Raw genomic sequence first — 12,456 nt, 5'->3', positions numbered from 1 at the left:
CAGTCGGTCTTTAAAAAATTTCTCCAGGCAACAGTTGAACGGGGGCCCTTGGAGACTGGAGCAAACAACTCTCTGTTTCCGTCACAATGGGTGGTCATTACGTTATTGCTGGCAAGGCTGTTCCTAACCACGTTGTAAGTGCTTCTCCAGCAATAGCTTGAGCCATTTTGAAATTTAGTTTCTGCTAACACTTTTCTTCGCGCTGTAAAGATCGCCATGGGTTTTTTGGGCGCTTACGCTGCCGCCGGTCTTTTCTTCACCATGAAGCCCAAAGCTCCTCAACCCGCCACTCCCCCAATCAAGGCTGGATCCGCTGATGAAGAAGCTTTCATTCGTGAATTCCTGAAGGCCGCTGAATCTGAAGAGAAGAAATAGACACGACTGTGACGTTAGCACTGAATGTCAGCAATAAAGATGTTCCTTGCGAGTTACAACAACAACTTGCGCGCTCTATAAGAATATCTATATTTAAGCGTATTAACGTGACGAGGATTCTTAGCAAAACCTAGGAATGACCTCGAACATTCTATTTGCAGAGCGCATGGAAGAGAAAGCATCGGATGCTACAGGCAGAGAGAACTGGGTAGCTTCACTCCCAGAAGAAAAAAAGAAAGAACAGTAACATCGCGAAAGATTGTTTGGGAGAAGAGCAGGTTATTTCCTCGGAGAATAGGATAGTAAGCATCTGACTTGTGCTTTTCTTTGCGATACGGAAGATTACCGTCGATACATTTTCCACGAAATTAAGTTCTGCTTTTTCGTGACTCAATGATAGCGCTGAGCAATTTTCACATGACCATATCCAAGGCAATAGTAATACATTGCTGGAGCATTTAGATGGGGAATGGATGTCATGTTCCATATTCGGGGTACAACGAGAGCGACGACTCATAAAGATATACAATGCCAAAGTCGCTAACCGCATGAAAAGTTTCCTAAAGCAGATCATGAGAATCTTCCATATTGAAACTTGCTATAAAGTGAACCCAGCTACCACCAGCTTCGCGTTACGGTATTACAGCCTACATACGTTGCAGCACGCTTAACAACTGATTATGATATGTAATGTAGCATATTTGTAAATATAACCGTATTTGAAGTTCCCTAGCACTAGTAGGAATCTCCACAGATTTAACCAAGATGGGATTCTCCATGATTTTACGTGTATTGTCGTCGGTCAGAACCTTGTGGCACCCAAGATGGCTATTATCGCTGCATCCACGATACCCATTCGTTTTCGTTGCTTCCGCCATCTCCCGGATGAAAAAAATTGTGACGGCTCGGTTGGGGACGTCTTCCACCCCGAGAACGCCCCAACCTTTCCCGCTAATTCCAGCTTTCTTTACTGACACTCTTCGAAATGTCTTCAGCCAGACGCCAGCTCTTGAGAGTATCTGCAGGATTCCGTTCATCGGCTCGTCTTTCAACTGTGCGTGCTGCTCCTTTGCTTGCACAAGAAGCTCGCGTCACTGCACGCGCTTTTACCACTGGAGCGTGAGTATTGCAAAGACGAAGAGAATAGCCCTGCATTAGAGGTCGATGCCGGATGCTGACCTAGCTTTTTAGCAACACAAAGCTTACCGCTCTCCGTGCTCTCGCCAACAAGACCGTGAATGTTGCTGATTGCCGATACTACAGCTCAAAGTGTACGTGACTCTGACGCTATTTGCGTAGTTCTCGACTCTTATTTTTTTTCCTTTGCAGCCTTCCCGCCGCACAACGTCATCAACATGCCTGCCTTGTCGCCCACGCAAGTATATGAGGAATAATGCATCAGGAAAATCAAACCAAACTAACACCACATGGTTGCTAGGATGACTCAGGGTGGTATCGGCGCCTGGCAAAAGAAGGTCGGCGATGAGGTCGTTCCCGGCGACGTCCTTGTCGAAATCGAGACCGACAAGGCTCAGATGGACTTTGAGTGCCAGGAAGAAGGTTTCCTTGCAAAGATCTTGGTAGAGACCGGAACCAAGGATTTCCCTGTTGGAAAGGTAAACATTGCCATTATTTTCTATTATGTTCAATGAAGGAAATCTAATTCATTTGTTTCTCGCTCTCTCTGTAGCCTATCGCTGTTCTTGTTGAAGAAGAGAGCGACATCGCTGCGTTTGAAAGCTTTACTGCCGAAGATGCCGGTGCCGCCGCTGCTCCTAAGGCCGCTGAAGAAGCTCCCAAGGAAGAGAAGCCAAAGGCAGAATCTGCTCCCGTTCAAGAGTCTGCCCCTGTCTCTGCACCTTCTGCCGATGGTGGTAAGTCGATTACTTTGTCTAGCAATAGAATCCAAAATTTACATGTTACGATGCGAATAGATCGTGTCAAGGCAAGCCCCTTCGCTAGAGTATGTTCTGACCAATATCCAAATACAAGAGCATGCTGACGGTCAATTTACTATAGAAAACCGCCAACGAACGTAACATTGACATTTCTCAGGTATCTGGTACCGGCCCTGGCGGTAGAATCGTCAAGAGCGATGTCGACAACTTCAAGGGTGGTGAGTATCCATGGAAGCATATGTCAGAAACATCGACTAACCATTTCATTAGCTCCTGCTGCCACTACTGCCGCACCTGCTCCTCAGCAACCTGCGGCTTATGCTCCTCAATCCGCTGCTAGTGAGGCTTACACCGATATTCCTACCAGCAACATGCGCCGCGTCATTGCCACTCGTTTGTCTGAATCCAAACAGCTTGTCCCTCACTACTATGTTACCGTTGAAGTCAACATGGACAAGGTCAACAAGCTTCGTGAAGTCCTTAACAAGTCTGCCGACGGCAAGTATAAGTTGTCTGTCAATGACTTCATTGTCAAGGCCTCTGCGCTCAGTTTGAAGAAGGTGCCCGAAGTCAACTCTGCTTGGCAAGGCGACTTTATCCGACAGTATGTTGGGATCGGTTGGAGATCTTTTAATTCTGAAGTACTAAGGATCTTGTGATAGGTATAACTCTGCTGATATCTCGATCGCTGTCGCCACTCCCAACGGCTTGATTACTCCTATTGTTACAAACGCTGAAAGCCGCGGCTTGTCTGATATTTCCAACAAGATCAAGGACATGGCTACTCGCGCTCGCAACGGCAAGCTCGCTCCTCACGAATACCAAGGCGGCAGCTTCAGCATTTCCAACTTGGGCATGTATGGCGTTAAGCACTTCACTGCTATTATCAACCCTCCTCAGTCCTGCATTTTGGCCGTCGGTGGCACCAGCAAGAAGGTTGTGCCTGACGAAACCAAGGAAAGCGGCTTCGCTGTTCGCGATGTCATGGAAGTCACCTTGTCCAGCGACCACCGTGTCGTAGACGGTGCTGTTGCTGCCACTTGGTTGCAGGCATTCAAGGAATACATGGAAAACCCATTGAAGATGATGCTGTAAATATAGACCACTCAAAATGCATTAACATTTTTTGAAGACCTCGTCTCTTTCTTGCTTGATCGTCTTGATCTTTTGTGATATGGGCGATTGCACACCTCACCATCTCTTTTTACAAGTAACAAGGAATAATTTTTTTCTTTTTGTGATTCATTATTGTTGCTATGTGCACTTTCCAAACTGATCGTGTTGCTGACAAAGGAGAAGATCGAGATTTTGCTTGATACCAGTCCATAAACATTAATAAGTACTAAGGATAGAAGACTATGACGGGGTCATTTGGATCGTTTAAAGCGCTTACAAATGGGGACAAATAAAGGTCTATGAATACAAGGTCTGTCGCGCTTGAACAAAGAAAGGTGTGGCATAAATGGATCTCATTTGGACGCAAGCCTTTATATTGTGTGTCTGTTTGTCTGGAGTAAATTCCAAACTTGTTTGATGCGAGGAGGGCCGCGGATTATCAAAGTCGCGCTGAAAATCGGACAAAAAATCGATCATCAATTTTGGCCTCGCTTTTTGCACAAAGATGGATCCGCTGGCAGATCTGCGTCGCAATGCTTACAAGGCTAGGAGCCACTTTAAACCTGAAGAAGTGCGCCGTCGTCGCGAGACAGTCCAAGTTGAGCTACGCAAGCAAAAGAAAGAGGAGAGTTTAGCAAAGCGTCGCAACTTTGCAACACAATCGCTTCCCGCTGATTCTGACGATGAGATCGAAACTGAAGTGAGTGATAGCCAGGTAAAACCCGAAACCATTTGGTTATCAACTAGTTTCACCACTAAAAACATTTCCTTGTTTCAGCTTTCGCAGCTGCTGCCGGTTCTTACACAAAACATAATGTCTGACGAATTCGAAACTCAACTGAATGCAACTGCACAATTTCGAAAGCTATTGTCCAGAGAACGCGATCCCCCGATCGAGCAGGTCATTGCGTGCGGTGTCGTGCCGAGGTTTGTTCAACTGTTGGCTTCACCAAATCCTATGCTTCAGGTACCATCGGCGATGTAGATTGTGGTTTACAAACAGTTCCATTAATGAAGATTTGAAGTTTGAGGCAGCTTGGGCATTGACGAATATTGCATCTGGAACATCGCAGCAAACACAAATTGTTGTGGAAGCTAACGCTGTACCCTACTTTATGGAATTGCTCAGTAGTCCGGAGGTCGATGTTCGGGAACAGGTAATTATTACAGGAATCAATTTACTGGATGAATCAGGGCGCTTATACACATTATGAAGGCAATTTGGGCACTAGGTAACATTGCAGGAGATAGTCCGCAATGCAGGGACCATATTCTACACACAGGTGCTCTTCCCTGCTTGTTGGCCATTTTTGAGGACACATCGAAAATTTCAATGTTAAGAAATGCCACGTGGACGCTCTCAAACCTTTGCAGGGGAAAGCATCCGCAACCTCCGTGGGAGTTGGTACGTTGAATCTGCCCAGAAACAAGATTAATTCTTTAATATATAACAAGATAAACTTATAGGTATCGCCTGCCTTGCCTATCCTCGCGAAACTAATTCTTTGGGATGACGAGGAAATTTTGATAGATACCTGCTGGGCACTATCATATTTATCTGATGGAAGCAACGAGCGTATCCAGGCCGTAATATACTCTGGTGTATGCCAAAGACTCGTAGAATTGCTGCGACACCCATCATCTAGTGTGCAGATTCCTGCGTTGCGCTCTGTTGGCAATATCGTTACGGGCGACGATCATCAGACACAAATAATTCTTGACTGCAATGGCTTAGATGCTCTTCAGCATTTACTCGCCAGCCCCAAGGAAACAATCAGGAAAGAGGCTTGCTGGACACTGTCCAACATCACGGCGGGCACACCGGCGCAAATTCAAGCGGTTATTGACCACGGACTTATGCGGCCATTGATCCACATTCTGACACGCGGCGACTTCAAAACTAGAAAGGAAGCGTGTTGGGCCATTTGCAATGCTACTTCTGGAGGAGTTAGCCAACCAGAGCAAGTCAAATACTTGGTCTCCGAAGGATGCATTAAACCACTGTGTGATATTCTCAACTTCCGGGATAACAAGATCATCTTGGTTGCACTAGACGGCTTGGACAACATATTAAGCGTGGGAGAACTGGCAAAGACTGAAACTCCTGATGGATTGAATCCGTTTGCAATTATGGTAGAAGAATGCGGTGGAATCGAAATTATCCACGATCTCCAAGGCCACGATAATGCTGAAATCTATCAAAAATCATATACGATAATCGACAAGTACTTTAGCGATGATGCCGACGAAGACGAAGAGGGCCTGATGGCAGACGATCAGTTTTCGTTCCAAACTCATGTACAGGCACCACAGGGTGGATTCCAATTCTGAGACGACATACTTACAAACCTCTCATACCCAACTTTTTACATCCACTACTAGACATTCTTAAATTCAGCATTGTCTTTTGTCAATGCTTTCATCCTGTAAAGTAGTAATTGCATGCCATGCTACAAAGACATCCCTTTTTTGTGCGTGAATAAAAACCTATATTATATGAAACTCTTATTGTTATACGTGATGTGTAAAGAAATATTCTACATAAATGGTTGCGCACGTAAAATACACGGAATTATGCTTCTGTCTAATATTTGAGCGCTTTAGAAGAACATTAACTGTTAATTGCCAAAGTTCTTTTTTGCAAATATCGATTTAATGCAGTTTTACAAATGTATTAATAATGAAGAGGTAGAAAGTGCAGGAAAATTTCAAGATCGAAGTTTGTCGTCGCTATCCGCTGCTGTAACTGCCGTTGCGCTAGCCAGCTGCTCTCCTTCTCTTATCCTCAGTTCGTCAAAATATGGATCTATGGAACAAGTGTGAGACTTTGAATATTCGACACAATTGGAGATCATTGCTTACGATTTAATGCATCCTTAGCAGTAATCCGCTTCTCTGGTGGATATTGCAGCAATTGCTAAAGACATGCATGAGATAAGGAAAAAGATGAAGACAAGATGAAAGATATATCTACCTTTAAAAGATCTACACCAAGAGGATCCAACTTCGGTACCAGGTTTTCCAAGGGTATCCGAGCAAACATCTCGAAATCGGGCTTCATATGAACAGTAAAGTTACTTCAAATGTTTTAAATCCGAGAACTGTAGGAAATACCTTATATTCGGGCAATTTGGAAACACCAGGCCAAGTTTCCTCTGTGGGAGTGCCCAGTACTTTGAAAATACGCTGTAACTGATCGGGGATCGAGCTTCCTGGAAAAAGCGGCCGCCCTGAAACCATTTCTGCGAAAATACATCCAGCCGACCAAAGATCGATGGACGTTGAATACTGTCTGCAGCCCATTAAAACGTCGGGAGCTCGATACCACAATGTAACCACCTAATGATCATCTAAATTACGGATACTAGATAATAACCAGATTTATCTGTATACCTCGTGAGAATAACTTCGAACAGGAATGCCGAACGCTCGTGCCAGACCAAAGTCACCCAGCTTGAGTTCTCCTTTCTGGAAATATCACAATCAGTACAAAGAGGACGTTCATCGAGCGCTTCAAATACCTTGTTGATAAGGAGATTTTGAGGTTTCAGGTCCTTTAAAGAGATCCCTGTCAGCATTTCCATCATACACCAAACACATATCAGACATTTTCACTTGCCCTATGTAGTACTTTATGTTCGTGACAGAATGCAATGCCTTTCATTAATTGATGCATGAGCTGCTTTATAGTTAACACGTCAATGTCTCCTCCGTATGAATCGAGAAACTTTTTCAGATCCGAGTCCAGGTATTCGAATACGAGGGTCAACTTTTTCTCTGTGTGTAATACATCGTATAATCTTTTGAATGTTAGATAGGACAACTTTTGCATTGTAAATACTAAGCTACCTTAAGATGTTCACATGCTTCAGTTCTTTGAGAAGTGATATTTCTCGTATGGCTGTACAGGGAACCTAGTACACTAACTTGTCAGCAACATTTGTAAATGCAGCTGTGTAAAAGACATACTCCTTCTTCTTCGTTGTCCAGTCTGATACGTTTTAAAGCAACAACTTCGGTGGTTTCACGATTCTGCGCTTTATAAACAATGCCATATGTGCCTAGAGATCTACCATTAGACTATGTTGTCTGATAGATTGAGAATTTGCTTTCATCACCTTCACCCAGCTTTTCAATTTTCTTTGTACATGTCGCAATCGTTTAATAAATGATATCAATAATAGTATAATCGGGAGTATAGTACCTGGTACTTGTCCATTTGATTATTTGTAGGGTACAGGACTAAGCTTTATTGCCGCATTGTCCGTCCACGCTTATGAGCGGGGATCACTCGCTCAATCGGGAAGTGGGCTGTTAAGGTTCGTGAAAATAAGCAAAAAAGAAAAAAAATGCGAATATTCATCGACGCCAAAAATGATGATTAAAGCAAGCCTTGACTTGATCAGCAAAGGAGAGCAATGGAGCGATGTTCATAGTCAACAGAAACGGGATGGAGAGCAAGACTCGTTTGATAAGTCAAAAATAACAATGTACTAATGTTCACAGGCATGCTTCTTATTTGTACTGCAGCAAGCTATCAATCGTTTCATATTACAATAGCAAATCAATGATATGAAATCTTTCTACAAATACATAGCCTTTTTACGACTGTCTCAAGGAAACAGAGCGGCAAGCTGTATTATAGAAGCTTTATATGTTTGAGCAGACGAGTTGCAGTGTGTTCGAATCTTTGCATAGCTCGAGTGTCTCGTTGGACCGATAGTTATTCCAGTATTCGGAGCTCGTCCGAGCAAGCAGCAATAAATGACTCTAGATCTTTTGGTCTCGCCGGACCGGGTAGCGTGGTTATATGTATAAGATTTTCTTTTCGATATCTTTAGGAAGGAGTGGATGAACGGATACAAAATTCTTGATGCCTGATTGAATCGCATACCTTATATTTGGTGGCTGATTCAGTATGACAAACATGGCAACCATTGCCCTGCTGCTATGCTTCAGGACACTGATTATCTCCCCCGTCGTATAAATAGATCAGTTTTTTTACTGAAAGCGTCAATGTAAAGTGCCAGGCCGACATCGGATCCATCTTGGAAATGGATGCTTTTTTCCGTTGTACGCTTCGGGTTCGAAAGTGTTTGTCAACTTAGTTTCCCCATCATTATCGTCAGCACGTTACAATAGAAGTTGGCGTGTTTGTTTGGTAAATAACAATATTGCAAGTTGTAGGCATAGCGACAATTGCCTATGACTGGCTGAGACGTCTTTCCGCATCCAGATACGATTTTGCTTGCAGTGAATGCACTCTGTGATAGAGTCACGATTTACATATATACAGCCTTTCCGACAGACATCGTAAACATTTGTGCTATGCTTGTGCAACAATGATTGCCTTTTTCGATAGTTGGGGTGCGTTGAATTGCTTGTCATGGTTCTTTCGGTTGCCTGTCACGGAATTCTTGTGGTATGCCATCTATGGAATACGACGGCAATTGCGAGTCGCTGTAGAGATTAACAGTGTTCCTCGATTGCAGTCCAAATCGTGGGAGATGGCTTTTATTAGAAGATAAAGAGATGTACACAAAGGAAGTTATGCATATTGGCAATATGAGATCACTATTGACCTCTCTCACCTCTGCACACTTTTCTGTAGTTCTTCAAGTATTATCCTCGTCACCTCTGCCCGTATCTCCTCCTCACTAGCATCCTCTCCTCCGCCTTGTTCTTGTATACGACGTACGGCTTCTTCAATGCAAATATTTAGATCTGCAGACTCTGGCAGGACATCCGCCACTGTAGCTTCCAATGCTTCCTCGACCGATGGCAATTCTTCCTGAGTGATTTCGGCCAAAGCTTCCGCAACAGATCTCCATCCTTCTTGCAATGCATGTCGAGCGGGAGTCAAGCCATCACCATTCTTGTGTGACGGATTTGCACCTTTCTCTACAAGGTATCGCGCTAGCTCCGGCGTCTCTGCTACGTACAATGGAGTATCTTGGTCGTCATCTTCAATATTTACATCTGCTCCACGTTCTAGGAGAAAATCGATAATAGGTCGTTGATTGTATGAAACAGCCGCGTGTCTGAATGGTTGCAATCTACAGTTAGGCTTTGCATAAATTCAAAATATATAACAACGTACAAAGCCGTATATCCATATTCGTCCCGTGCATTAGGATCCATGCCTCCTTCTACCAGTTCCTTCGACAAACTCTGTCAGTAACAGAATGGTAACAGAATCGTCCAATCGGTTGAAAAAAGTACCTTGACTCGATCTAACTGTCCATCACCTAACTCGACAGGTTAGATTCTTCTTGAGGTCGTCTGAAAGATGAATTGATAATTTACCAGCAGCGATCCATAGGTTGTCGCTAGATTTTGCAGCCACCATGTAGTCTGATAATTTTTTATGTACGTAGTGTTTCGGCTTTTGCACCTCATTTCTTAAAACCAGCCCCGTCACTCTGAGTGCTAATTTCATCGATGTATCCCGGATGATCACCTGTCAAGAATCTAGATCGCTGCGTAGCGAAAAAGAATGGACTTGATTTGGGCGTAGATATTCACTAAAAACTGTGCAGTTGATCGGTCACGACCTTCTTCTCTCCTCTTCAACGCGAAGACGATGTGGCTAACATTATTGAGAAGAGACGAATCTTCCTGTTACTCTGGCAAATCCACTAGACGCTTCATGCAGCACGCAATATGATTTTTAAGCAGATATTGTTGGAAATACGACCCATTTTCCGTTTCCAAGGCATAAAATGTAAAATATGATCAATGACTGGGCAGCTCTCGAAAGAGATTTTGCGGACGGATAATTTACATCTTCATGAACCCAATATTGTATTCAAATAATACGACAACCCACCCACATAAGAAAATATAAACACATTTCAACCAATATAGCACGGTAGAGAGAGATGTACCACATCCGGAGTCCGAGGGGACCACCCGTCTGCTCGTCTGTTCCATTGGAATCTTCCTCCCAAGTACTTGTCTCTTGTAGGTTTTCTTCGCAGGCTCCGTTGTCGTCCCAGGACCCAGGACCGGCTTCACTTCGTTTTTCTGTGCCAATTCCTGTGACCATTGAATGATCCTGCTAGCTCAGACGCTCTCCTGAAGCATATAAATCGTAAAATCACCTTCTCTAATTGTTTATGACATTAATCTTTGACTTTTGTACTTGAACTGAACACATATGCAGTAGACAGCGATGTCCGTTGATACCTTGTGTATGTCTCTGCTTTATCTAGAGACATCAGCGTTCCTAAGGATGAAATACTCCCTGTAAAAATCGTATGCTTTTGCTTTTGCTCAATCCCAAAAAAGCGAGGATTACAAACTCGTAACCAGACTGTAATTACCCGCTAAGCATATTATAAATTGCGGCTGGTACGACAATGAACGTTTGCAGAGACTAAGCGAGCTCCTTTAACTCCGGTGGATCCTGAGGCCCTCGCCTAAAAGGGCTCCAGTGACAAAACAAAGCACTTGTATACAAACAATGAAGACTGATTACGTTTTCAAAGGTATGGATGTGACATCATTCAGAAATATTAGGTCTTTTATTAGCGGTAATGTTGATGCCGTTTGATAATTCTTACTGCATACAGATTAGACCACTAATATGTTTAATTATACATATTCAGAAAGAAATACGCGAAGACAAGGTAATTACACAAGTGAGAAATCTATCTAATCTTATTTCATTCTTGAGAATGGTTTCCATTGGGGATTTGAGCCTGCTCAAAGTCGTAGTAATAAATGTACGCATCAACCAACTTGTCTGGGCTATTCTTCAGTCTATACAGCGGCAAGATCGTCAGTTTTACAGCGGTTGCTAGTTAGCGCAAATATCCTCCTACCTTGCCGCCTTGGGGATAATACCAGCGCGTTGGAAACCGAGCTTTTCCCAGATGCGTATTGATGCCACATTGTTTGCAAATACGAGGTTAAATACAGACGCCTTGTATCCAAGGTGGGGCGCGAGGATCATGAATGTTTCGGCCATAGCAACACCAGCACCTAATCCTCTGTGCTTTTCGGATGTGACAAAACCGGCATTGCATATCTGATGGTACGTTAATTAGATTATGAACATTTTTCAATTCAAAGGATAGTTTTTGAAATTTACATGCGAGCATCGGCCAGGATAGTTGGGCTTGATATAGTACATGCCAAGTACTCGATCTTCCCAGTTGTCGCCTTCACCATCCTTCAAAAGTACAAATGCATCGTACCTGCAGGCGCATGATTATGTCAGCAAATTAAGCTTTGACCTGCCAGTTTCCCCTTACCCTAAGAAATATTCTCTAAATTGGGCCTCACTCAGCAGCTCTTCCTGCGGGTATGAAAATCTACATTTTCGGGACTAAGAACTCTACCAGTACTTTGCGACCCAAAGCTATATATCGACAATTACCCTCTTTCAATCTCGACATTGAATAAACCGTGCAGATGCTTAACGAGACCATCGACAGATGGATCAACTGCAATCAATTGGGCCTTCGATCCGTCTCGCAATGTCTTGCTTAGTGGGAGTACAGCGGATAACAGAGCACCGGCTTTCGGTTTGGGGATCTTGCCATAAGCTGTAGACATTCTTTTTTTCTTTGGGAAGAACAGGGAACCTGGACACCTGACCGCAGCAGCCTTCCAGTATTTATTTATTGGTTCGTTATCTACAACTCAGAATCCTCCGCACTTATTGCAGACGTCGTTATCCGTCGGGTATGTGCAGATGAATAAGAGTATGGAACTGTACTATTTTCGGTCTGTTTATTAGTTCTCTGTTTTCAAACTTATATTTCAGACAATATTACGCTGCAAACGACTCAATAACTGTAGCAGTACTTGATGGACATGGACAATCTTGTGAGAAAAAGAAGGATGCGAACATTCGAGAAAGAATAGCGGCATAGTCAGGTGTGGCCAAATGAGTCATAGAATGTACGATTGGCAATTAATTGGTCGATATCCAGTGCGGCATTGCAAAACAGCGGTTGGATGAGTACAGTGATCATCTGTGATAACTGTCTTCGAATACAGCATGAAGAGGCATTATCGAATAAACTTTATGGCAGTATGTAATACCCGAACTGCAGTA

At 43.5% G+C, this 12,456-nt stretch overlaps 6 protein-coding genes across 6 annotated transcripts; 3 read left to right on the top strand and 3 right to left on the bottom strand.

Moving 5' to 3' along the window:
• Nucleotides 1-86: 86 nt before the first annotated feature.
• VTP01DRAFT_4391 (uncharacterized protein) lies at nucleotides 87-375 on the top strand (the record flags this gene model as incomplete). The annotated part of the gene is made up of 2 exons (XM_069383068.1): nucleotides 87-134; nucleotides 211-375. 2 exons carry the CDS (start codon nucleotides 87-89, stop codon nucleotides 373-375), a joined length of 213 nt encoding a protein of 70 aa, XP_069243806.1.
• A 985-nt stretch (nucleotides 376-1,360) lies between these two features.
• VTP01DRAFT_4390 (uncharacterized protein) lies at nucleotides 1,361-3,368 on the top strand (the record flags this gene model as incomplete). Its single annotated transcript, XM_069383067.1, has 9 exons — nucleotides 1,361-1,494; nucleotides 1,567-1,646; nucleotides 1,705-1,750; nucleotides 1,814-1,991; nucleotides 2,066-2,249; nucleotides 2,310-2,338; nucleotides 2,395-2,491; nucleotides 2,544-2,877; nucleotides 2,936-3,368. 9 exons carry the CDS (start codon nucleotides 1,361-1,363, stop codon nucleotides 3,366-3,368), a joined length of 1,515 nt encoding a protein of 504 aa, XP_069243805.1.
• Nucleotides 3,369-3,894: 526 nt separating this feature from the next.
• Nucleotides 3,895-5,720, top strand: VTP01DRAFT_4389 (uncharacterized protein; the record flags this gene model as incomplete). Its single annotated transcript, XM_069383065.1, has 5 exons — nucleotides 3,895-4,104; nucleotides 4,168-4,356; nucleotides 4,415-4,546; nucleotides 4,606-4,794; nucleotides 4,857-5,720. The coding sequence occupies 5 exons, from the start codon at nucleotides 3,895-3,897 to the stop codon at nucleotides 5,718-5,720; spliced, it is 1,584 nt and encodes a 527-aa protein (XP_069243804.1).
• A 377-nt stretch (nucleotides 5,721-6,097) lies between these two features.
• On the bottom strand, nucleotides 6,098-7,608 carry VTP01DRAFT_4388 (uncharacterized protein; the record flags this gene model as incomplete). Its single annotated transcript, XM_069383064.1, has 11 exons — nucleotides 6,098-6,195; nucleotides 6,252-6,306; nucleotides 6,364-6,444; nucleotides 6,504-6,728; nucleotides 6,783-6,857; nucleotides 6,911-6,943; nucleotides 7,009-7,189; nucleotides 7,239-7,303; nucleotides 7,359-7,450; nucleotides 7,508-7,529; nucleotides 7,594-7,608. 11 exons carry the CDS (start codon nucleotides 7,606-7,608, stop codon nucleotides 6,098-6,100), a joined length of 942 nt encoding a protein of 313 aa, XP_069243803.1.
• A 1,368-nt stretch (nucleotides 7,609-8,976) lies between these two features.
• On the bottom strand, nucleotides 8,977-9,738 carry VTP01DRAFT_4387 (uncharacterized protein; the record flags this gene model as incomplete). The annotated part of the gene is made up of 4 exons (XM_069383063.1): nucleotides 8,977-9,430; nucleotides 9,490-9,548; nucleotides 9,612-9,637; nucleotides 9,696-9,738. The coding sequence occupies 4 exons, from the start codon at nucleotides 9,736-9,738 to the stop codon at nucleotides 8,977-8,979; spliced, it is 582 nt and encodes a 193-aa protein (XP_069243802.1).
• A 1,318-nt stretch (nucleotides 9,739-11,056) lies between these two features.
• Nucleotides 11,057-11,951, bottom strand: VTP01DRAFT_4386 (uncharacterized protein; the record flags this gene model as incomplete). The annotated part of the gene is made up of 5 exons (XM_069383062.1): nucleotides 11,057-11,153; nucleotides 11,216-11,421; nucleotides 11,485-11,590; nucleotides 11,648-11,707; nucleotides 11,773-11,951. 5 exons carry the CDS (start codon nucleotides 11,949-11,951, stop codon nucleotides 11,057-11,059), a joined length of 648 nt encoding a protein of 215 aa, XP_069243801.1.
• Between the last annotated feature and the right edge of the window lie 505 nt (nucleotides 11,952-12,456).

This window comes from Rhizomucor pusillus (genome assembly GCF_041956525.1).
Source record: "Rhizomucor pusillus strain CBS 183.67 unplaced genomic scaffold VTP01scaffold_2, whole genome shotgun sequence".
NCBI classification, from domain to species: domain Eukaryota; kingdom Fungi; phylum Mucoromycota; class Mucoromycetes; order Mucorales; family Lichtheimiaceae; genus Rhizomucor; species Rhizomucor pusillus.
This window is presented reverse-complemented; position numbering and strand designations above follow the sequence as displayed.